This window comes from Poeciliopsis prolifica, unplaced genomic scaffold (assembly GCF_027474105.1).
Source record: "Poeciliopsis prolifica strain line A6 unplaced genomic scaffold, Auburn_PproV2 SCAFFOLD022, whole genome shotgun sequence".
NCBI lineage: Eukaryota > Metazoa > Chordata > Actinopteri > Cyprinodontiformes > Poeciliidae > Poeciliopsis > Poeciliopsis prolifica.
Window position 1 is genome coordinate 216,322 of NW_026562397.1, and position 22,708 is coordinate 239,029.

The window sequence follows — 22,708 nt, forward strand, 5'->3', positions numbered from 1 at the left end:
TTCTAATTTGCCTTGTGATTATTTGATTAATTAATTAGTGCAACAGGATTATTCCCAATTGTAAAAAAATAATATATATATATATTTTTTTTTTTTTGCCATGTTTACTCGTCATTAATAAAGTAAGGAGAAAGATTATTCCAGCGGCACTTCATCAAAAGCCAGAAGGAATAATTGTTCAAACATGCAACATCTTTTCATTTTCAGAATTAATCAGGTAAAAGAAAATCAGATTCTAGTGATTGACCTGGTAGACCCATCCCCATCTTCTCATGCCTTTCTTTCATATCAAAACACAGCAGCAAGACAGAATCTGCACAAAATTGTCAGCAAAGACAGAATAATAGGTTTGAGCAGATTGGCTGGAGCACAAATTATCCTGTATACCACCACATCCAAGCCCTTGTTTCTGGAAGGTGGTTCCAGATTCTTGTTTCATTTTAATTTTGTGTCATCTCCAATTTTAAGAGTGTACAAGGTCAGAATCTGGTCCTGCTCCTGTGAGGCTGCTCTGTTTCTCTGATGTTGTTCTGGACTGAAGTGGTCACACTGTCAGACACAAATTAAGCAATGTTGATATCCTTGTGGCTAGGAGCTCCCAGCTGCTGGTTTAAAACGGTGGCAGCCATGCCTAAATATTCCTTTATTTGCTATGCTTGTTTTGTTTTCTTTTCCAAACAGTTAGGATGCTTTAATATTTCAGATGTGTTAAATTAGAAACTAAATTCTGTCCTATAACACTGCTAAACCACACCAAGAGTCTGGACCTCAAATTCTTTTTTTGTATATTTGTTGACATTTACAGTCTAGAAAATTTTCTGAAGAAAAAAGTTAATTTGCCATTTTCTAACCAGGAACACAAGGCTGTATGTGGAGTTTTTTGTAGCCACCAGCATGCTACAGCCGCTCGGCTCGCATGAATGAAGGTGGTTTGTTGCATCCTATCAGCAGCTTTCCAAAGCAGGCTGTTTTCCTCTGCAGCTTGGAGAGATGAACAGAAGGACCAGTGTGTCGCCTGGGCTCTGCCTCTCTGGCCTCCTTTCAAAGCTCCCATTTCAACTTGCTGACGATGTCTGGACTCTATCTGCTCCTTCCTCTGGACTAATCCCTGGGTGAACACTCAGAATGTCCTCCCCTCTTTTGGTTGTTTTTATGTTCACCTGAGTCAACTGCATTTTAATGGCTTCCTGGCAGATTTTCGAGAATCCCAAAGCAATATTTTTAGAAGGCATCAGCAAAAAGAAATTTTATTAAAGTCACACTGAACAGCAATTACATGACGTTGATCGACAACGCCAAGACTCTTCTGGCTCTGATTTTGGCGCATTTCTTCAGATAACCGTAATATCTCACGGAGGAGATAGAGGAGATTGATCTTTTCATAGATTATCTGTCTCTTAACAAACTGCCATGACATCATGATAGTTTGAATAAATATGCAAAAAAACATATTTATACTGAAACTGGGTCTCCAGTAAAATGGAGTACACCATAAAAGTATTGTGACTGCGTTGAGAACAACACTCTTTGTTGTGGACAACACTACAGAGGAAAACGAACAAAAGTTTGCTATTAAGCAGAAGAACAACTTTTGAAAAGTTATTCATATTTTCTATGATATGCCAAAACATTCAAGGTTTTTGAAAAACTCAGATGATGCACATTTTCAAGAAAGGTATAACATGAGAACTAATTTTTTTTATTATTATTATTGCTGGATGCATCAAACTGAACATTTGGGCCAATATTGATAGCCGATATAAATATTGGATGTTAAAATTGGTCCATCTTTATATATCAGACCAATATCAATGTTACTGTAGATAAACCTTGCATCCCTATCTGCTCCCCATGCTAACCATGTTAGCAGCAAATTAAACTGAACTCCTTTGTTGTCATTGTACAGTAAAGAGTTCCAACTCCCTATATTAAAACTGATATGGAAAAGAAACAGAAGAAACATTTAAGAAAAATTTAAGCCTTTCATCATCTACGTCAGCAACATGGTCCCCACGGGCACTCGGTCGCACGAGAAGACCTTGTCAGTTGCTCACGGAGCAACTGAAAATAGTCATTGTCATTAGGGCGTAAAATTCGTCTTGATTAAAGCAGAACTCACAAATACACTCAAGGGGAATCTTGTCACAGGAAATTCGATAAAATGTGTTACATAATTTAATTTGATAAACATAAATATCCAACCTCTCAATAATTTATAGATTTTTAGCAACAACGATTTATTTACAAAATCACAAAATTAAGAATTAATCAGTTATCCTGATATATAGATGAGTAACCAAAAAAACCCTCAAAAATAATTATAGGTCAGATTTAAATCACTCGGTTTGAGTCAGCAACCAAATTTAAATAATTCATTGTTCAAATATTTCTGTTCCTTTTTTAATGACAATTTTTTGGTAAAACAGTCCCATATCCTTGATAATCAAAACATCTTGGAAGCGTCTCTCCTTTTAATCCAAAGTTTCAATCCAAAATTAAAAAATTCAAAACGTTAAACCCCCCCAAAAAAAGATGAGAAAAAAGAGTGGTACCACCGAAAAAACCCTCAAAGAAAAGCAAAGTCTAGATCTCACTGTGAGCGTCTTTCTTTCCCCTGGGCGTCGTCCTCCTCGCACTGGTGGCGTCTTCTTGGACCGGGCAGTGTTTCCTGGGTGCAAACTCCAACCCAATCGTAGTGCAACATCTGCGGCGCTGGGGCGATCTTTGATCGTAGTTTTAAGTCTTTTCTTAGAATTTTTACTTGTTTTAAACTTCAATCGAATCAAAAAACCCGCTGCACAGATCTGATGCGCGACTTCCTTGCTGATTGCACCGCTGCACACCGACGCACATGCCCCTTTTCAGTCAATAAATTTTACACCCACCTGAATCGAACATGTTTATTTACCCAAATCAGTTTTTAACAGTGGAAATTTCAAATAATTTTAACAATAAAATCACAACTGTTCTACAAGACAGTTTGCTACTTTTACTATTTAAAATATGTATTCAAAAAAAACAAACATAGTGGTTAGTTTACTGCTAAAGAAAATCCATCTCTCTTTGGGCTGTCACCTTATCATAGTGGAGGGGTTTGAGTGTCCCAATGATTGTAGGAGGTATACTGTCTGGAGCTTTTCTGTCCCCGATAGGGTCACTCAAGGCATACAGGTCCTAGGTGAGGGACCAGACAAAGCGCAGCTTGAAGACCCCTCTGATGGATGAAAACTTTCGATTTGGTGCTCCCTCACCCAGACATGGGTCACCGGGACCCCACCCTGGAGCCAGGCTTGGAGGGGGGCATGATGGCAAGCGCCTGGTGGCTGGGCTTTTACCCATGGAGCCTGGCTGGGCTTATCCCGAAGAGGAGACATGGGGCGCCCCTCCAATGGGCCCTCCATCTGTGAGAGGGGCCAAAAGGCCCCACCCTGACAGTTTATGTTGGTTGTTTTTTGTTCATGAACTTTTTTTGGGGGGTGTCTTGAAGCCGCCCTTGAGGGGGGGTTATTGTGAGGATTTGAGTTTTCTTTGTTTTTATTTTAGGTTTCTGTGTCTATTGAGTCTCCGTGTTGTCCTGTCTACCCCTTGATAGTTTCCAGCCACGTCTCATTCCCTGATTACCCTCTGTGTGTTTAATTCCACCCGTGTTCCTCATCGGGTCCTTGTCTAATCTATTGTGTCAAGCTGTTGTCGTGAAAAAACAAACTATTTCCAAGCACTATTCAGATAAAATCACTCAGTCAGGTTTATTCATGAACTGTGCACAACTTAGAGAGCTCATAAGACAATCAGTAATGAAGTAAGTCTGGATGCAAAGCTCTGCCAGGCAGAGACTACACATAAGTTATATACAAAGTTAAATGATCCAAAGCATGGGAAACAGTCGTGGTTCCCATGCAGCTCTGCGAAACAACTTCCAACCTTGTACATGTAACCCAAATAACATTATTGTGGTGGGACCATACAAGAACTAATACAAAACATTATTAGTTCTTATAATAACTAATAATAAGGTAACAACTAGCAGATCTGACCTTATTAAATTTTTTCCACCACACTGTCCTGCTGTCTGTCGCAGCAGATGTTTGTCCTGTTACCAGTTGCTACCAGCATTGAGCATTAGCCTTCCGCTCATTCTGTACTGCCTGGATTTTGGATTTGTATTCATATCATCATTAAAAACATCATTCTTTCACTCCAACCTGGGTCCTCAGCATCATCCTCACCACCTTTTCACTGCACTTCATGACAAAATTGGCAGATTTCCATTGAGAAAATGTATTTTCAAAAAGTAAAATTTCACGAGTATACAGTCAATGGTAATGCAGCTACTGTCACATGACCAAACTAATAACACATGACCAACCCTTTCTCCTCTGCCTCCAAAAGCAAATGGCGACAAGATGGAAATAAATATTTGTTGTTAATATTAGCCCATTTTGATTTATGGGGACGAATTACAATGTTGTACCAATATGTCAATATCAATTTATAAAGCACATAAAAACAACCACTGTTGACCCAAGTGCTGTACAATTCAATGAAATAAATCAAGAAAACAAAAATAGGAACATGACAAATACATATAAAATTAAGGTTAAAAGAAAATACAAATATAATCCTTAACTGTAATAAAAGAAACTAAATCCATGTTTAAATCAAAACAGCTTTAAAACAACGTCACAGGGCAAAGATTTAAAGTCTCAACAGTCTTGGCAGTACGTACAATTTGTGTTCCTAAAGTTTAGGAGCACAAATTGCAAAAGTCTAACCACCTCTTAATTTCAACCTACAGTAAATCTCAGAACATCTAAGAGAAACTGGCTATTTGACTCAAACACTCTTTCTGCAGAGTATATGTTTAGATCACAGAGATATGATGAGCCAATCCTTTTGGGATTTAAAAATTAAGCAATGAACTAAATCCTACAAATAAACAGGCTTTTTACCTGGCAAAAGACAGTTGTGCATCCCCGATAAATTTAGTGGATTACATGATAAAATTCACATAATTGGTGGTGAAACTGAAAATACAAAGACGTGAGCTTGATTGTAATGCACAATCAACCCCGTCATCTGAATAATCAGGAGCAGAATGGCAACTTGGTGTCATCTTTTACATTGTTCAACGTAGCAAACTAATTGTCCTCATTTATCCCTCTTCAACTCTTTCAGCCATGAGAGCATGACATATAATGCTGGTACTGACATAACTATCAAGATGTTGTTACATTCCATTGATATTTTCTGGGTGAAAGAATCTCCTCTCTCTTGTTTTCACTGTAAATCCAGAGAACATACCACAGAGCCCAGAAAACTCCTCCCATTCACATTATGTTCACCCTCCTCAACATGAACAGAGACAGCTGTTGTCTTACCAAAAGTAGGTCTTCACGTGTTCCTGGATCAACACCCACGTCTCCCCAAAGTCGTCTGACTTCCACAGCTATGGAGGTGAAGGTGGGTGAGTGAGGCAGGGAAGGAGTAGAAGCAGAAAGAGGGGGATGGTGAATTAAAAAAATGTAGGTCAGACTCATGGCTATGCTCCAGCTCACACATATGACAAGGAGAACACTGGAAATGCTTGTGGTGTGCATAAGACTGACAAGATACTGTCATAAACAAGACATAACACTTGTCATGAACATGATTAAGTCTTCATGAATATTTATGACTATTGTCATAAAGGGTCATTGGGAAATTATGGCACATTTAATGCAAAATTATTCAAAATGTTTTTGTTGTGACAATTTCACATTAATCAAAAAAATTAAGAACTGTCATTAATTTAATATACAAATTTGTTGTAAAACTAATCGATTAAAAAAAATTATCTGACTTCATGTGGTAATATTATATTGGTCTGCCATTATGTTTAGTCTTAAATTTCTTAATTTAATTGATCCTAAAGTTTTACAACAAGATGTCTACAAAGCACTTATGAACTTGGCTCTGAACGAGACAACTCTGACGGGTTCGGAACAAACAAAATTGGTGTCAAAGGTTTGGGCAGCGAAAATGTTCCATTTGTGCACAGTTGTGAAGAAATTAATAAAAACGTCTCCAGAGGTCAATAAAAATTAATGTTGGAACTGTCACTTAAAAATACTAAGCGCTGAACTATGAACATAGATTCATTTTTATAGTTGAATGTATTCAACTATGAATATCAAATGTTTGCATTTCAAACATTATTTAAGACTGTTTTAAGTTGTACAAAATAGATTTTCTCCCTCCAATTTTAATCTAGCAGATTAAACGCTAATATGTTAGTCAAAGTTATCTTTTATGTGCATTATTTATGAACTTGGCTGACATAATATGGTGCTTTCATTCTTTGCTTTGCCAATTTTACCCACATCAAGACCCATTTTAATGAAGACATGCTACAAGTGTAGAGGATGCTAATGAGGACCAGTCACCCAAAAAAAGTCCCTGTTTGACCAAAGAGAAAGAAGCAGATGAAATATTCCCCAAGAAAATTAGGTAAGTCACTTTGTGCTACTATTTTCTCCAGGTGAAGGGAGGTGGGAGGAGACAGGTAAGTGGAGAAGGGGAAGCGAGAATCAGCTTCCATCAGCTGAATTAACAAGTTACGTTTTAGACAACTAATTGTTGTCAAATGTAAAACTGGTGTTGAATCTATTTATTTATTAATAAACTTCTTGCAAACATCCATAAGCAGCAGTGTAAAGCCCTGACTGAATGAATAGCCTTATCATTATAAGAGTTGCATGCGGTCAAGGGAGGCATCATGGAAAAATAATACATAATGATAAAATAATTTCTATTTCTATAATTGCTATTTTCACCCTGTGGTTTTTACTATGCAGTGGTCACCAAACCCCGGGCCCACAGTTCAAGCCCACTCTGCATGACATGCAGCCACCGGCTCGCAATGGGGGAATGAAACTTTCAAACTGCTTCTCCACTTAGAGACTGTGAGCACCCTGTGCATATGCAACACACCTCGGGTGTTATTGTCTAATCACTCCCAGATGGGACCATCTTGTTGCAGAAAACATGCTCAGAGCTACTATTAATTTGCTGTTGTCGAGAGTTACATTTTTCATAAAAATAAAATGTTTGTTTTGTGCCGCATCACTTAATTGATGCGGCACAATTGTTTTGAAGACGTAAACGTTACGATAGCGATGAGAAAGCATTAGGGCAGTGGTCGAGACGAGTCGAGAGGAATACTGGCTTGTGAGTTTAAGTCTTCTTCCCCCTGTAAATTAGCCAGACTGAGCAGCCGACAGCCAACTAGTTTGACAGGGCACATCTGTTATCGGTCGCTCCTTCTCTTTATTACTACTTGCATCTGTTATCGAACCAGGTTGGTTTTCGTAATTCGGGCGAGTCCCAAGGATGTTGTTTTATATTTGGGCTAAAGCAACCTATAAAACATTTTCTACTTTTTCTTCCCCAGAATCAAACATCATAGCTATTTTACTACCATCAAAGAACTTTGAGGCGACTCATTTATTGAATGTCCACAACATCTTTTAGATTTTCTATCTGTTAAGTTTGTCATTAGTAAAGCAATTTTGCAAGGGTCAGTACAGTTTAATTCAGTAGCAAAAATAATCAAATAAGTAAAATCAATTATCTAGCCTATCTTTCCCGAACGCTGATACTAAGAACTAAAATGGGAACCTTTGAGAGAGACTGACAAAGTATGGTGTTTTTAACCCCAGAACTGGCTTGATGATGAGGAAGGTGTTGCACCAGGAGAAGGAGGTTGATTGACGAAGGCAGGGATCTCTGTTGGTCTGATGAGTTTCATCTCTGCATGAATGGTGAGGTCCCACAGGACTTGGGTCTTTATCGTTACCTTAGTCTTTGTCTTTATCTTCATCTTTGCCTTGGTCTTTGCCTTTACCTTCATCTTTGTCTTTGATGTCTGAACCCAGCTGATGAGAGAAGTGCGATTTGAAGCCACATGTTACGGGGCTGACGTTTTGGTCCCCATGTGCAGGACAGTCTTCAGCTCTGTGGCCCCGGCTCTTCTTCAGCTACAGAGTTCTTCGTCCATCTCGATCTTGGCTCGAAGCTGCTTGGAGGATCCAACCAAAGATTCCTCTTTTGCACTCACCTTTTATAGGTTTATCCACCCTTTTGGTGCATTTGCATTGGCTAACACTGTTGCTTTACTTGTTTCAATGGCTGACTGCTTGGACAGATGATCTCATATTCATCACTGTCTTAGAGACATTATGTCCTAATGTCTGTGCTAATATCTCAAGATTGCTCAATTTTCCTCCCATGTCTTTTCTTTGAAACGTCTAAGTTGTTCAATAATCGATCTCCAAATAAGGCATTGGTCATCTCTGCTCTCCCGTTACTTCCCCTTTTATCCCTAAATTTTCACTTACTATTGTTACGGCCCAAGGCTATTCCTTTGGGGTTTAGCACCCTTGCTCCAGATATCCTCATTGGTGCTGATTGGAAGTGGAGGCAGCTGGCCAGTGTCTCCATGAATGACATCAGATCAGCATAAAATGCACCACCTTTTTCTCATCAGCCCAGCCCTTTTCTTTCTGTCTGTCCACTTCTCCTCTTTTTTCCCTTTCCTCTCCAACCAGCTATAATTTTTGTTAAATAAATCCTATTTTAAGTTATCCCATGCGTTGCTTCCTTTAATTTGTTATGGTATTAGAGCCAGACCATAACAAATTGGAGGCTCATCCAAATTTATGTTATAGTTTGGCATGACAGTTTTCTTTTTTGTTAGTAAGTTTTGTTTATTAATTTAATTGGGAAGTTAGTGTGGGAATCTTGTGTTTAGTCTGAGAGAAATCTTTTTTTTCTCTTCTTTTTCTGGTTTGGGGTAAGTGGTTTGCTTTCATTTCATCTGACGACTAATGGTAAGTGTGATTGTTGACTGGTTTGTGCAATTAGGTATGACTGATCTGAACTGATTCTCCTTTAGGCCTCAGCGTGTCTCCCCTTTGGGAGTCATGTGCTCAAAAAACAGTAGTGTGAGATCATATGGTTAGAGCAATTGTCTTGGGGGCACAGCCGTAGTGTTGAGAAAGTTGCCAGCTTTCTGGTCGCTTTTTTCACTCTACTGGTATTTAGTGCATAAGTACCCACCGTCCCTGATCTCTGAAGACTAGGGTTGAGCTAGTTAGTGTCTGATAGGCAGTTAGAGGGGAGGTTCAGGTTGGTTGTTTTGTGTTGCACAGATTGTCAGCAATTTACTTTAAATTTTGAAAAACTGTTTTCTGATTAAGAACTTAATTATGTCTGTTGAAGATTTTAATAAAAATCCATCAGCAGGATTTCTGGATTTGTGTTCAAGAGAACAATTAGTAAAAATTGCTGAGCACTATAAAATAAGTGTTGGTGATAAACGGTTGAAAGAGAATGTTAAAGCAATTTTAAGGGAAAACTTAATTGAAATGGGTGTTTTGTCTTTTTCTTCAATGCCTGAAGATTTGGATTCAGAGGTTGTAAAGCCTAAACTTTTGGATTTTGAACAACAAAAAGAGATGTTAAGATTAAGAATGCAACTGGAGAAGGAAAAGGAGTTGGCTTTGGAGAATTTACGACAGCAAGCAGATTTGGATAAGGTTCTTGCTTTGGAAAAACTAAGACAGGAAACTGAATTGGCAAAAATAAATTTGGAAAGTGAGAAATTACATCTGATGAAAGAAGGCAAATTGTCTGTGGAATCTTGTGTTATGGACTCAAAATGTAAGGCCTCTGACATTTTAAGTGAGTTGCGTTTGGTGCCTAGGTTTAGTGAAAAAGATGTTGAAACCTTTTTCACTTGTTTGAAAGAGTTGCAGAGACAAGAGACTGGTCTGATTCAGACCGCATAGTTTTGCTTCAGTGTGTTTTGGTTGGTCGTGCTCAGGAAGCTTTTGCTATGTTGAGCTTAAATGATGGCCAGAATTATGCCAAGGTTAAAGCTGCAATACTGAAAGCGTATGAATTGGTCCCTGAAGCATACAGGCAGAAGTTTAGAAACTGGAAAAAAGGTGACAAAACTTATGGAGAGTTTGCAAGGGATCTGGAGATTCATTTCAATCGTTGGTGCACTTCCTCTGAGGTTAAAACACTTGGTGACCTCTGTAATTTAATGGTTCTTGAACAATTTAAGAACTCTGTTTCTCAAGGCATTGCAATGTACATTAATCAACAGAGGGTAAAAACTGTATCAGAAGCTGCAGTGTTGGCAGATGATTTTGTCTTGACACATAAAGATACTGGTGGAGAACACACAGATGGGATGAGTGCTCCAAACTGGCGTTCAACACGTTCTGGAGGGTTTTTTTCAGACCGCAGTATCCGTGAGCCGGACAAAATTTGTAATTATTGTCACAGAAAGGGTCATTGGAAGAAAGACTGTGCTTTGTTGAAATCTAGAAATAAAAATGGAAATCAGGTTAAACCAGCAGCACTTGCTGCATCAGTTTTAAATGTTTCTAACAAAATGACTGAAGTGCCATTTGCCGGAAAACCTGATTTGAGTTCTTATAAACCATTTCTTATGGAAGAAGAAGTTTCTTTAATTGGAAGTGACGTCAGGGTACCAGTTACCATTTTAAGAGATACTGGTGCATATGATTCATTCATTCTGGCATCAGTGTTGTCTTTTTCAGATGAGTCTGACACTGGATTATCAATACCTGTGTTGGGTATGGGCATGTCTGTGTTTTGTGTTCCAGTACATAAGCTTATGCTTCATTCGAAGTTGTTTGAAGGAGAAGTAAGGATGGGTGTCAGACCTGCGCTACCTGTGGTTGGTGTCACAGTTATATTGGGGAACCATATAGCTGGAGGGAAAGTCTGGCCTGATAAACCAGAATCTCCAGTTATTGTTTCAGTACCTTTGGTCAGCAGTGGTCCTGACGAAAATGAAAAATCACACCCAGAAGTTTTCCAAGCATGTGCTGTGACACGAGCAATGAAAGCATCCAGTGATGATCATCAGGATGAAAACTTTGGAAAAGATACACAGACATCCTCTTTTTGTTGGTCTAATATTCCTTTGTCTATTTCACAGAGTGATTTGGGACAGGAGCAAAGATCTGACCCCACAATACAGCATTTGTTTCAGTCTGCATTACCTGCTGAGGAGATGCAGAACCATGCTCATGGCTACTTTGTTGAGAACGAGGTACTGTTAAGGAAGTGGATGCCATGTGGTGACGATGTTATTGGGCAGCCAGTTTATCAGGTTGTGGTGCCTTTGAAATTGCGTGACTTGGTTTTGCAGGTATCCCATGATAAGTCCGGACACATGGGAGTTAGAAAAACCTATGACCGCATTTTGAGAAGTTTTTTTTGGCCGCGGCTGAAAAAAGATATTGCTTCATATATTAAAACTTGTCACACCTGTCAGTTGACTGGTAAACCCAATCAAGTCATAAACCGGGCACCACTGTATCCTATTCCGACTATTGGTAAACCATTTGAGCACTTAATAATTGATTGTGTGGGTCCTCTTCCACCTTCATGTTTGGGTGCTAAGTATCTTTTGACAGTTATGTGCCAAAGTACCAGGTATCCAGCAGCCTATCCATTGCACACACTTACTGCAAAGTCTGTGGTGCGAGCGCTTGGGCAATTTATTGGTATTTTTGGAATACCTAAAGTCATTCAGAGTGACCAAGGATCTAATTTCTCCTCTCATTTGTTTGCACAGGTTTTGAAGCAGCTACACATTCAGCATAATCAATCTACAGCATATCACGCACAGAGCCAAGGAGCACTGGAGCGCTTTCATCAGACATTAAAATCTTTACTCCGTGCTTACTGTGTTCAGATGAAGGCTGATTGGGAGGATGGTCTGCCTTGGTTATTACTTGCAGCAAGAGAAGTAACGCAAGAAAGTACGGGCTTTAGCCCTAATGAATTAGTATTTGGTCATACTGTGCGTGGTCCATTAACAGTTTTGCGAGATGAGTGGAAAGATGCTGAACCACCACAAAACTTGTTGCATTATGTTAATGGGTTTAAGCAGAGACTCTTTACTGCAACGCAGATGGCAAATAAGAACCTATCATCTGCACAGGAAAAAATGAAGTGCTTGTATGATAAGAAAGCTGAACATCGTGTTTTTCTTTCAGGTGATCAAGTTCTGGCTTTACTTCCTGTTGTGACTTCACCATTTCAGGCCAAGTTTTCTGGCCCACACACAGTTTTGAAACAGCTTTCCGACCAAAACTATCTCATTGCAACTCCAGAAAGACGGAAGAAACAGCAGACGGTTCATGTAAACCTCTTAAAACCATACCATGTTCGTGGTAAGACTGTATTGGTGGATGATATTCACCCTGTGTGCATCAGTGAAACGCTGACATCTGCTGGAGGTGAATGGAATGGCGATGGGTTGCCTGTTCCAGATTCAGCCATGCTAACTGGTCGACTTATAAATTCTGAAGTACTGAAGAACTTGGACACGATGCTGAATTATTTACCAGAGACTCAATGCTTTGAGTTGATTCGGTTGATAAAATCTTACTCTGATTTATTTGCAGATATTCCATCCTGCACACATCTGATTGAACATGATATTGAGGTGGGTGATGCACAACCTATAAAACAGTGGTTTTACAGGGTTAGCCCTGAGAAACGCAAATATCTTGATGCTGAGATTGACTACATGTTAAAAAACGGGATCGCTCAAGCATCATGTTCAAGCTGGTCTTCACCTTGCTTGCTAGTTCCAAAATCAGACAAAGCATACAGGTTTGTTCTGATTTCAGAAAAGTCAATAGCATAACCAAAAACTGATTCATACCCGCTACCTCGTATGGATGACTGTATTGACCAGATTGGTAATGCTAAGTTCATTACTAAAATAGACCTGTTAAAAGGTTATTGGCAAGTCCCTTTAACAAAAAGGGCACAGGAAATCGCTGCCTTTATTACACCTACTGGTTTGTACTCGTACAATGTTATGCCTTGTTTGAAGAATGCGCCGGCAACTTTTCAGCGCTTGATGAATAAAGTTGTTGGAGGTTTAGAAGGTTGTTCTGTGTATTTGGATGACATTGTTGTCTATTCTCATAGTTGGTCTTCTCACCTGGAACAACTCACAACTTTGTTTGACCGTTTGGTGGAGGCACGTCTCACAGTGAATCTAGCCAAATGTGAGTTTGCTCGAGCAACTGTCATTTATCTTGGTCATCAAGTGGGTCAAGGTAAAGTATGTCCAGTTAAAGCAAAAGTAGAAGCGATTGAAAACTATCCACCACCAACTACTAAAAAGGAACTCATGAAATTCCTGGGTTTAGTTGGGTATTATAGAGCCTTCTGCAGAAACTTTTCAAAGGTGGTTGCACCTCTGACAGATCTTTTGAAAATTAATGTGAAATACAGCTGGTCCTCTGTCTGTCAGCAGGCTTTTGAAGATGTGAAGAGGATGCTATGTGATTCTCCTGTTTTGTTGGCTCCAGATAATAATAAGCCTTTTAAACTACAGGTTGATGCCAGTCATGTTGGTGCAGGGGGAGTCCTTTTGCAAATGGATGACTTTTTGATTGAGAGACCTGTGAGTTTCTTCTCTAGGAAGTTTAATAGACATCAACTGAATTATTCAGTCATAGAAAAAGAGACCCTTGCTCTTATTTGGTCATTACAACATTTTGAGGTTTATGTGGGCTCAGGTCCTTTAACTGTCTTTACAGATCACAATCCTCTGACCTTTTTGAACTCTTTTCGATGCCCAAATCAGAGACTTGTGAGATGGTCGTTGTTTCTGCAGTCATTTTCTTTAGATATTCGTCATATCAAGGGAAAGGATAATGTCATCGCAGATGCTTTGTCAAGAGCGCAAAGTCAGTAACTTTTTTTTCCCCTTTTACCTGTCTGAGTCACTTCATGGTACCAGTTGTCGACTTGGACATGGGATATAAAAGGATCTGGATTTTGTTTTCTGTTTCATCTCAGATTGTCTGAGATATCGTGAGTGTATTTAAACTTGTTTTTCTATTTTTTTTCAGATGTTGATACATAGGTTGCCCAGGGTTCTGGTGGGGACCCTGTTTTGAAGAGGGGGGGTGTTACGGCCCAAGGCTATTCCTTTGGGGTTTAGCACCCTTGCTCCAGATATCCTCATTGGTGCTGATTGGAAGTGGAGGCAGCTGGCCAGTGTCTCCATGAATGACATCAGATCAGCATAAAATGCACCACCTTTTTCTCATCAGCCCAGCCCTTTTCTTTCTGTCTGTCCACTTCTCCTCTTTTTTCCCTTTCCTCTCCAACCAGCTATAATTTTTGTTAAATAAATCCTATTTTAAGTTATCCCATGCGTTGCTTCCTTTAATTTGTTATGGTATTAGAGCCAGACCATAACACTATCTACCTCCAACACATCATCTGTGATCTTTAATTGCAGTTCCACGTTTTACACCATTTCAAGTTCAACGTCAAAATCACATTCATATATATATATATATATATATATATATATATATATATATATATATATATATAAAATATATATAAAAAAATAATGTACACAGGACAGCATTTACACAGAAAGTCAATTCAGAAATCAGCCCACACCTGAAGAGCAAGAAGAGGCTCTACCTGTTTTTTGGGATGGGAGCCATCGTATCCCAGTAGCAGGTTGGAGAGTCTTGGATGAAGCAGCAGGTCAGTGGGTCTGAATGGGACGGAGAAGCCTTGCACCGTCTTACAGAAGTCAAATGTGCTCCACAAGTAGTTGTTGGTGGAGTCCACAAACAGATACTAAGGAGGAGTGAGGACAGAGCATTATATTTTAATCTGCAATATAGTTTACAATGACAAAAGTCCCCAAAAAACCTGGGTGAGAGGGAGAACCATCATATACTAACAGTTCAAATGATCACACAGAACCACTGTACAAGCATAAAGTAGAAATTCTGTTAAATTCAACAATGCTTTCTTTACGCCAAAAGGAAATGAAATGTCATTAGTCATGTCATTCAAGCATCTTCAAAGAGTCATTATGGATAATCTCCAAAGGAAGTCAGTTTTGCAACTGATCTTAAGAAGAAGAATGTTGCTGTATGACAATCATAGCTATCATCACATGCTAACAGCTCAATATCCAGGCACCAGAAATGATATTCTACAGTAACATGTCCTGGATGACACACACAGTGATCCAGGACACTGTGTCCTAGCAGCACTGCTCATCCACCTAATTTTTTGTTTTTGCTGTTCCTCTTTAAATCTCTGGCTGTCCTGGTAGAAAGTCAGACTGTGTGATGACGTTGATGTGTTCCATTTGGATAGAGTCAGTTTCCTGGTACATACTGTCGTGAAACAGGTTCACGCAGAAAACAGATCATAAAAGGCCTGAGAGACTGGTGTAATTGTGTATGTTGATTTACTGTTCATTATAAATATATGTATTATATTGATGTATTAATGATCATAAAGTGAGTAAGTTCTGAAACTTGATTATTTATCAATCAATCAATCAATCAAATTTTATTTGTATAGCACATTTCAGCAAGGCATTTCAAAGTGCTTTACATCATAAACACAAGAACACAAAGTCATGCAACATATAATAGACAATACATTGTTACATATTACATTTCAAAAACAATTCTAAACAGGTGTGTTTTTAATTGCGATTTAAAAGAGGTTAGGGTTTCCGCTGTTTTACAGTTGTCTGGAAGTTTGTTCCAAAGTTTTGGTGCATAGATGCTGAAAGCTGTTTCTCCTCTCTTGGTTCTGGTTCTGGGGATGCAAAGCAGACCAGAAGCAGAAGACCTGAGAGGTCTGGAAGGTTGATACAACAACAGCAGATCTTTGATGTATTGTGGTGCTAAACCGTTCATTGATTTATAAACTAACAACAGTATTTTAAAATCTATTCTTTGAGCTACAGGGAGCCAGTGGAGGGACTTTAAAACTGCTGTTATGTCTCTATCTTCCTGGTTCTAGTGAGAACGCGAGCAGCAGCATTCTGGATCAGTTGCAGCTGTTTGATTGATTTGTTGGACAGACCTGTGAAGACGCTGTTACAATAATCAGTGCGATTAAAGATAAACGCATGGATGAGTTTCTCTAGATCTGGCTGAGACATTAGTCCTCTAATCCTGGAGATGTTCTTCAGGTGATAGAAGGTTGACTTTGTAATCGTCTTTATGTGGCTCGCAAGGCTCAAGTCCGAGTCCATCACTACTCCCAGGTTTCGGGCCTGATCACTAGTTTTTAGTTGTAATAACTGAAGCTGAGCATTGACTCTAGATCGTTCCTCTTTAGGTCCAAAAATAATGACTTCAGTTTTGTTTTTGTTCAGTTGGAGAAAGTTTTGGCACATCCACACATTTATCTGTTCTAAACATTTATTCAGTGATTGGATGGTTCAGAGTCACCTGGTGACATCATAATGTAGAGCTGTGTGTCATCCGCATAGTTGTGGTAGCTAATATTATTTCCTGTTATGACCTGAGCTAGTGGGAGAATATAAACATTGAATAAGAGGGGTCCTAGGATTGAACCTTGGGGTGCCCCACATGTGACCTTTGACCTCTTTGATAAGAAGTTTTCAATTGAAACAAAGAAATCCCTGTTCTTTATGTGAGATTCAAACCAGTCGAGAACCGAACCGGAGAGTCCGACCCAACTTTCAAGTCGATTCAATAATATGTCGTGATCGACAGTGTCAAAAGCTGCACTGAGGTCCAACAGAACCAGCACTGTGGTTCTGCTACAGTCCGTATTTATATGGATATTGTTGAATACTTTTACGAGGGCAGTCTCCGTGCTGTGGTGAGCACGAAAACCAGACTGGAAAGTGTCAAAGCAGTTGGTCATCATGAGGAAACTATTTAATTGTTTACACACAGTTTTTTCAATAACTTTGCTGATGAATGGGAGGTTTGAGATTGGCCTGTAATTCTGCAATAGTGATTTGTCCAGGTTGTTCTTTTTTAACAGTGGTTTGATGACTGCTGTTTTCAAGGCCTGGGGGAAAACACCTGATGTAAGCGATGAGTTTACGATTTGGATCAGATCAGTAGCAATAACAGGCAGGACTTTCTTAAAGAAATGTGTGGGAAGGACGTCCAGACAGCAGGAGCTTGAACTTAATTGACTTATAATTTCTTCTAGAGTTTTATAATCAAGTAGTTGAAAGTGGGTCATTTTTTTCTGTATTTGTTTTGTTTTGGTACAGCAATGGTTCTGGCTTTGAAGTTGATATGCAGATTAATCCTCTGATTTTTTGAATTTTCTCTGAAAAGAAGCTGGAAAACTTGTTACAGGCAGCATTAGATTGGAGTTCAGGTGGTAACGTCACAGGAGGGTTTGTGAGTCTGTCAACTGTTGCAAATAAAGTTCGAGCATTGTTGATGTTTTTGTTTATGACATCTGCAAAGAAAGCCTCCCTTGCATGTTTTAGTGTTAAGTGATAGTTACGTAGACTTTCTTTATAGATGTCATTATGAACGTGAAGTTGAGTTTTACGCCATTTTCGTTCTGCTCTGCGACAGAGTTGTCTTGCAGATCGAACTATTTGTGCTTTTCTCCATGGAGATTTTTTCGTATCAGACACAACCTTTACTTTAATTGGAGCAATGGAATCAATGATATATAAAACTATAGACTGAAAATCATCTACCAACTGATCTACATCATTACAGCTTAAGGGTGAGGAAGAAGAGTAGTTCTATAACTTTTGACAACTATTGTCATCTTGTTTAATTTTGTCAACTTATAATATGGAATGTATATAGCTGTAAGAACAAGAAAAATGCAATGATGAAAAACTGTCACGATTTATTGTTAAAACTAAATAAAAACTAAGTAAAAAAAAAAAAACAGAAAAGCAAGAAATCCCATTTACATAAATATTAACTGCCGTGGTCATGAAGGGAAAAAAAATCATAATCTTTGAGATGTTTCTATAACTAAAATGGAGTTCAGTTGTGTCCACAGTTCAATCAGTTGATTGGGCTTGATTTGAGAAGGTACACACCTGTTTCTATGATGTCCCACAGCTGACAGCAGGTCAGAGGTCAAACACCAAAAATGAGATCGAAGAAAAGGTCTGTAGATAGGATTATATTAAGTCAGAAATCTGTGGAAGGATCCAAAATTACCAGGTGGAGATCCAGGAAGGGCTGAGCCAGATTCCAGACTTGAACCTAATTGATCTACTCTGGAGAGATCTATATATGACTCACAGATGTCTCCGTCCAACCTAATGGAGAAGAACTGCAGAGAAGAGTGGCCATAACTCCCTAAAGACAGATGAGCTAAACTAGAGACTATAACTGTTACCATTGGTCGATCAACAAAGTATTAGGGTAACAAGGTAAATACTTAAATAAATGTGATTTCTTAGTTTTCTATTTGAAACAAGAACATTTCCACAAAGTGATACTGGAGAATCCTAATTTTGAAAAACATTTTGAGGAAAGAGGATAATTTTATACAATTTCAAATAAGGAATGAATATAAAATGGAGGGAGAGAGTGAATACTTCCCAGATGCACTTGTATTTGAGCTTTTGAAATACTAATCAGTTTCCCCTAGTTCTAACACAATACCTTGTTACCAGAGTCATTCATCATAGCAGCTGTTAGAAAGTAGAAAATTAGGAGCACAGCAGCCAGAACCAAAGGGATCACTGACCAAACATCTAATGCCTCATCGAAATGCTTAGAATGTATCAATACAATTCAGAAGTTCCCCCTCAGGAAGAGCAAAATCAATCAATATTCAATCTAAACTAATGGATAGCAAACTGTGCATGACTAAGCCAAAAGTAAACAGATTAATGCAAGTTGCTTTTAGTTTTTCAGTTTTTTTCTATTAATACAGTTGGTCTTTCAAGGTTGCACATTAAGTCATATGAAGTTAGATTTTTGTAGATTTTTAAATTCTTAAAAAAAAAAAAGATGGATGAGTTATTTTATTCATGGTTCCTAAAGTACCATGAATGTTATACAAGATAACTGGCCATACTGATGACACATAATGCACTTTGAACTGCTTTGTTGCTGAAAAAGTGCAGAAAAAACACAGCAAGAAAACTTTTTCACACACAGACACACATGTGCACCCATGGCAACTCTTATGCACATGAAATGCTGGATGACATGCAGCAGTGACGCAGCTGCTTCCAAGTTTGTTGTGAATATATCAGCCACAGCAGAAGATTAGCGACTCACCCTGCGGTTGTCTGCAGGGCTGTGGTAGAACTGAGAGATGACCTGCTTACTGCCGTTCTTGGCCTTCACTTCGGAGAGCTGGAAGTTGGCCGACACAGGTATGAAAGTTGTCCCATAGTTGTACGAAACGTAGACCTGAAGAGGAACACGGGGATCAGGATTTTAAGGCCCATTCCAAAGCCTCACTGTGTGCAACTTTAGAACAATGATTCTCTTTTTCTGCAGTTACTGCTAGTGTTGTACAGCAGGTTTGGCTAATGACCATTTTATCTATTGTTCCTTTAACACTGGCTTACGTTAGCAGCTCCGGTCTACTCGACCCAGCCTGGCTCAGCTCTACTTTTAAGTAATCCCGTTTTCACAGACCTGGTATTCTATCGGCGATACCCATCAACGCCTGCAAGAGTGGGGAGTGGCTGTCTGCTGTATAGAATCAGTGGGTGCACTCACTACTACACCCGTAGTGCAGCTGGGAGTGCACCCACTGATCAGATGTGACCGATTGGTTTTTCTAGCTAGTCCATGGGCCAGACCATTTTTTTGTCCATTTCAGATTGGCAAAGTCTATCGATATAGTTAATATTTTAGTATGATAGCAATTCTGCTCAATTTCCACAACAAATCACAGCTTGAGAACACAGCTATGACCAGAGATTTTATCTACGTTGCACTTGCGCATTTATCTCCAAAACACAGTGGTTGCCAAGGGGATTAATGCGTTCGACCTAATGAACTGGGTCATTTGCAAAGGTGGTGCACCGATATTAAAAGTCTCCGCTTGCATTGAGACAGGATGAACAATAAATCACTTACCCTGTGCAGACCTGTAAATAAAAACTGCAAAAACAACTAAATTGTAAAAAAATTTCAAACAAAATCAAAACTTGACCAGCATGCAGAGAAAAATAACATCTTTATTCAAAAGAAAAGACTGGGAATTCTGAGATCGAAAGATACCCCACAAAGTTAAAAAAACCCGCTGATGAATATTTTGATCAATCCAAGAGTCAGGGTGAGGAGGCGCCATGTCAGGAAGATGATGGAAGCTAAAGGTTCTTGAGAGCAAACAGGTCATGATGCTAAGCCAAGTGATTTTCCCTCTATCTGTACAAAGGTTCAATACAGGGTGGGCCATAAGTTTCCATAAATAGGAGAATGTAAAATGTATATTTCTTTTCTATTTCAGATACCCAAGAAGATATGTTTGACAAAAGAGCAGAGATTTCAAATTATACTGATGGCTGGATCGGGAAGCAGTCGCATGGTTGCACAGAACTTTAACAGAAAACATGGAGCAAACATCACACATGACACTGTGGCAAAACTTATTTACTGACTTTCAGAGTTTTATTGAGCTGCAGCAAGCTAATTCTGTTCATTTAGGTGGTGTTTTGAACAGTAAAACAGTCTACGTTGATATAATTGACCATGTGTCTTCACAGGTGGAAAAGGAACTCCTGAGTAAGATCATAGAAAATCACGGTGTTAGCTGATGAGTCTACCAGTGTAGGGCACAAATCGACATTGATTGTATTTTTCAAAAACAGCATTGATGGAAAGATTGAACCCATTGCTTTGGATTTGATTGAGCTACAGAGCCTGTCTGCAGTTTATATCAAATAACAAATTATGAAATGGTTGTTCCAGAATAACTTCACCACTGAATTGCTGCAGGAAGTTTTCATTGGATTTTGCACTGATTGGGCAAGTGAGATGGTGGGTGTTGAGAAGTTGCTCCAAGATGATTTTCCACAAATTGTTCTATGGCACAATCTTAATAACAGGTTGGAGCTTGCTGTGGACCAAGCATTAGAAGCAACAGGGAGAACAATGAACAGTATAAAGCACGACTTTAGATTTCCAGACCTTCATGACAGCCTGTACTCATTGTATAGCCCAGGGATGGGCACTCCTGGTCCTCGAGGGCCGGTGTCCTGCAACTCTTGGATATCTTCCTGATGAAACACACCTGAATCCAAAAGTTGAATCACCTCCTAAATGCAGTCAAGCTCTGCAGAGTCCTGCTAATGACCTCATTATTTGACTCAGGTGTATTGAAGTAGAGATGCATCTAAAAGTTGCAGGAGACTGGAACTTATGTGGGAACTAAGTGAATGTGGGACCTAAGTGAATGTGCTCACAGTTTGCGCATGACACTCAGAAGTATAGGAAGAGTTGTCAGTGTCTGCTGGGTTGCTTCTTCATACAGTGTGGGATTTTATCCAGCATTGGCACATTTCCGTGAGCCATCAAAGGATAAGACAAGGTACAGCAGAGAGAGGGCTAATTTCCAAGGTCTGCTGCCTAAGCTGTGTGCTGTAAATTTTCTAAAAAGTCTTCCTCTGATGACAGGTGTCCTGACTGATCTAAAGAACTTGTCAGAGCTTCTTCAGAACAGGAAGACCACTCCCAAAGGCCCATGAGATCATGACAATGTATGTCAAACGCATTGAAAGTTTTAGTTCATACCCAGGACAACATGTAGTTGAAGTAATCCAGGCAAAGGAAGAGATTAAATTCAAAGGAGTACAGTTGAAAGATGGCAGGTCTCCCATCATTGACTCTGCACAGTTTGTTCAAATTCAGGTATGATACCTTTTCTTTTCATTAGATCTTTTATCACTTAAAATGAGTCCACAAACTATCACAATTGTCCCTACATCGTCATCTGTGTTTCATTAGTCTAAATTCACATCTGATATGTTGAGGGTTTTACGGGATTTTCTTTTGGAACAGGGATGTTCATGAGTGAAATCGGTATGTGGTGTGTTGCTCTTCCTGTGTGGCTGGACACACAAAACGATCGAACCTGTTGTACTTTTATCGGCTAGTGTGTGGTCACAAAGGTTTGGAAAATCGGCCGACATGCCGTGTGATTCACATGGCACAATTGAATCACTTAGGACTCACAAGCTCTGCTCCTCTTGTCTCGACCATTGCCTTAACGCTCTCTGACTCTGGTCGCTATCATAACGTTTACATCTTCAAAATAAGCTACAGATGCGACACAAAAACAAACATTTTATTTTTATGAAAATTTTAACTCTCGACAACGACAAATTAATGGGAGCCCTGAGCATGTTTCTCTGTAACGAGACGGTCCCATCTCTGAGTGATGAGACAACTAACACCCGAGGTGTGTGCTTATGCACAGTGTGCTCATGGTCTCTAAGTGGAGAAGCAGTTTGAAGGTTTCTTTCCCTCATTAGTGAGCTGGTCGCCGCAAATTGAGCAGAGCGGGCTTGAAATGTGGGAATCACCTACCCGGATGAATCCATTCTTATGTCTCTTCTCTGGGCCTTTTGCCCTTTACAAACAAACTTTCCAAAGACATTTGATCTGTTTCTTACTCATTTTGCTGCTTATGGGATCAATGTTGGCACGCAAGACGTGACCAAGAGAATCCGGTTAAAGGATTTTTAAAATAAAACAGAAATATTTAATTATTTCTTGTGCAGCCCAGTACCAGTCCGTGCCGGGGGGACAACTGCTGTAGATCAGTGGTCACCAACCCTGGTCCACAAGGCCCAGTGCCCTACATATTTTAGGTGTTCCCCTGCTGCTCCCCTGCT

General features: G+C 39.3%; 1 protein-coding gene across 4 annotated transcripts in view; it reads right to left on the reverse strand.

The window, feature by feature from the left end:
- The window catches only part of sorl1 (sortilin-related receptor, L(DLR class) A repeats containing), a 114,193-nt gene that overhangs the window by 81,671 nt on the left and 9,814 nt on the right, over positions 1–22,708 (reverse strand). For all 4 annotated transcript variants that reach the window (XM_055045327.1, XM_055045326.1, XM_055045325.1 and 1 more), the window contains exons 3-5: positions 19,137–19,271; positions 14,548–14,709; positions 5,379–5,446 (exon numbers count right to left, since the gene is read on the reverse strand). In XM_055045327.1, the coding sequence (XP_054901302.1) occupies positions 5,379–5,446; positions 14,548–14,709; positions 19,137–19,271 (365 nt within the window). The remainder of the gene's footprint in view (positions 1–5,378; positions 5,447–14,547; positions 14,710–19,136; positions 19,272–22,708) is intronic.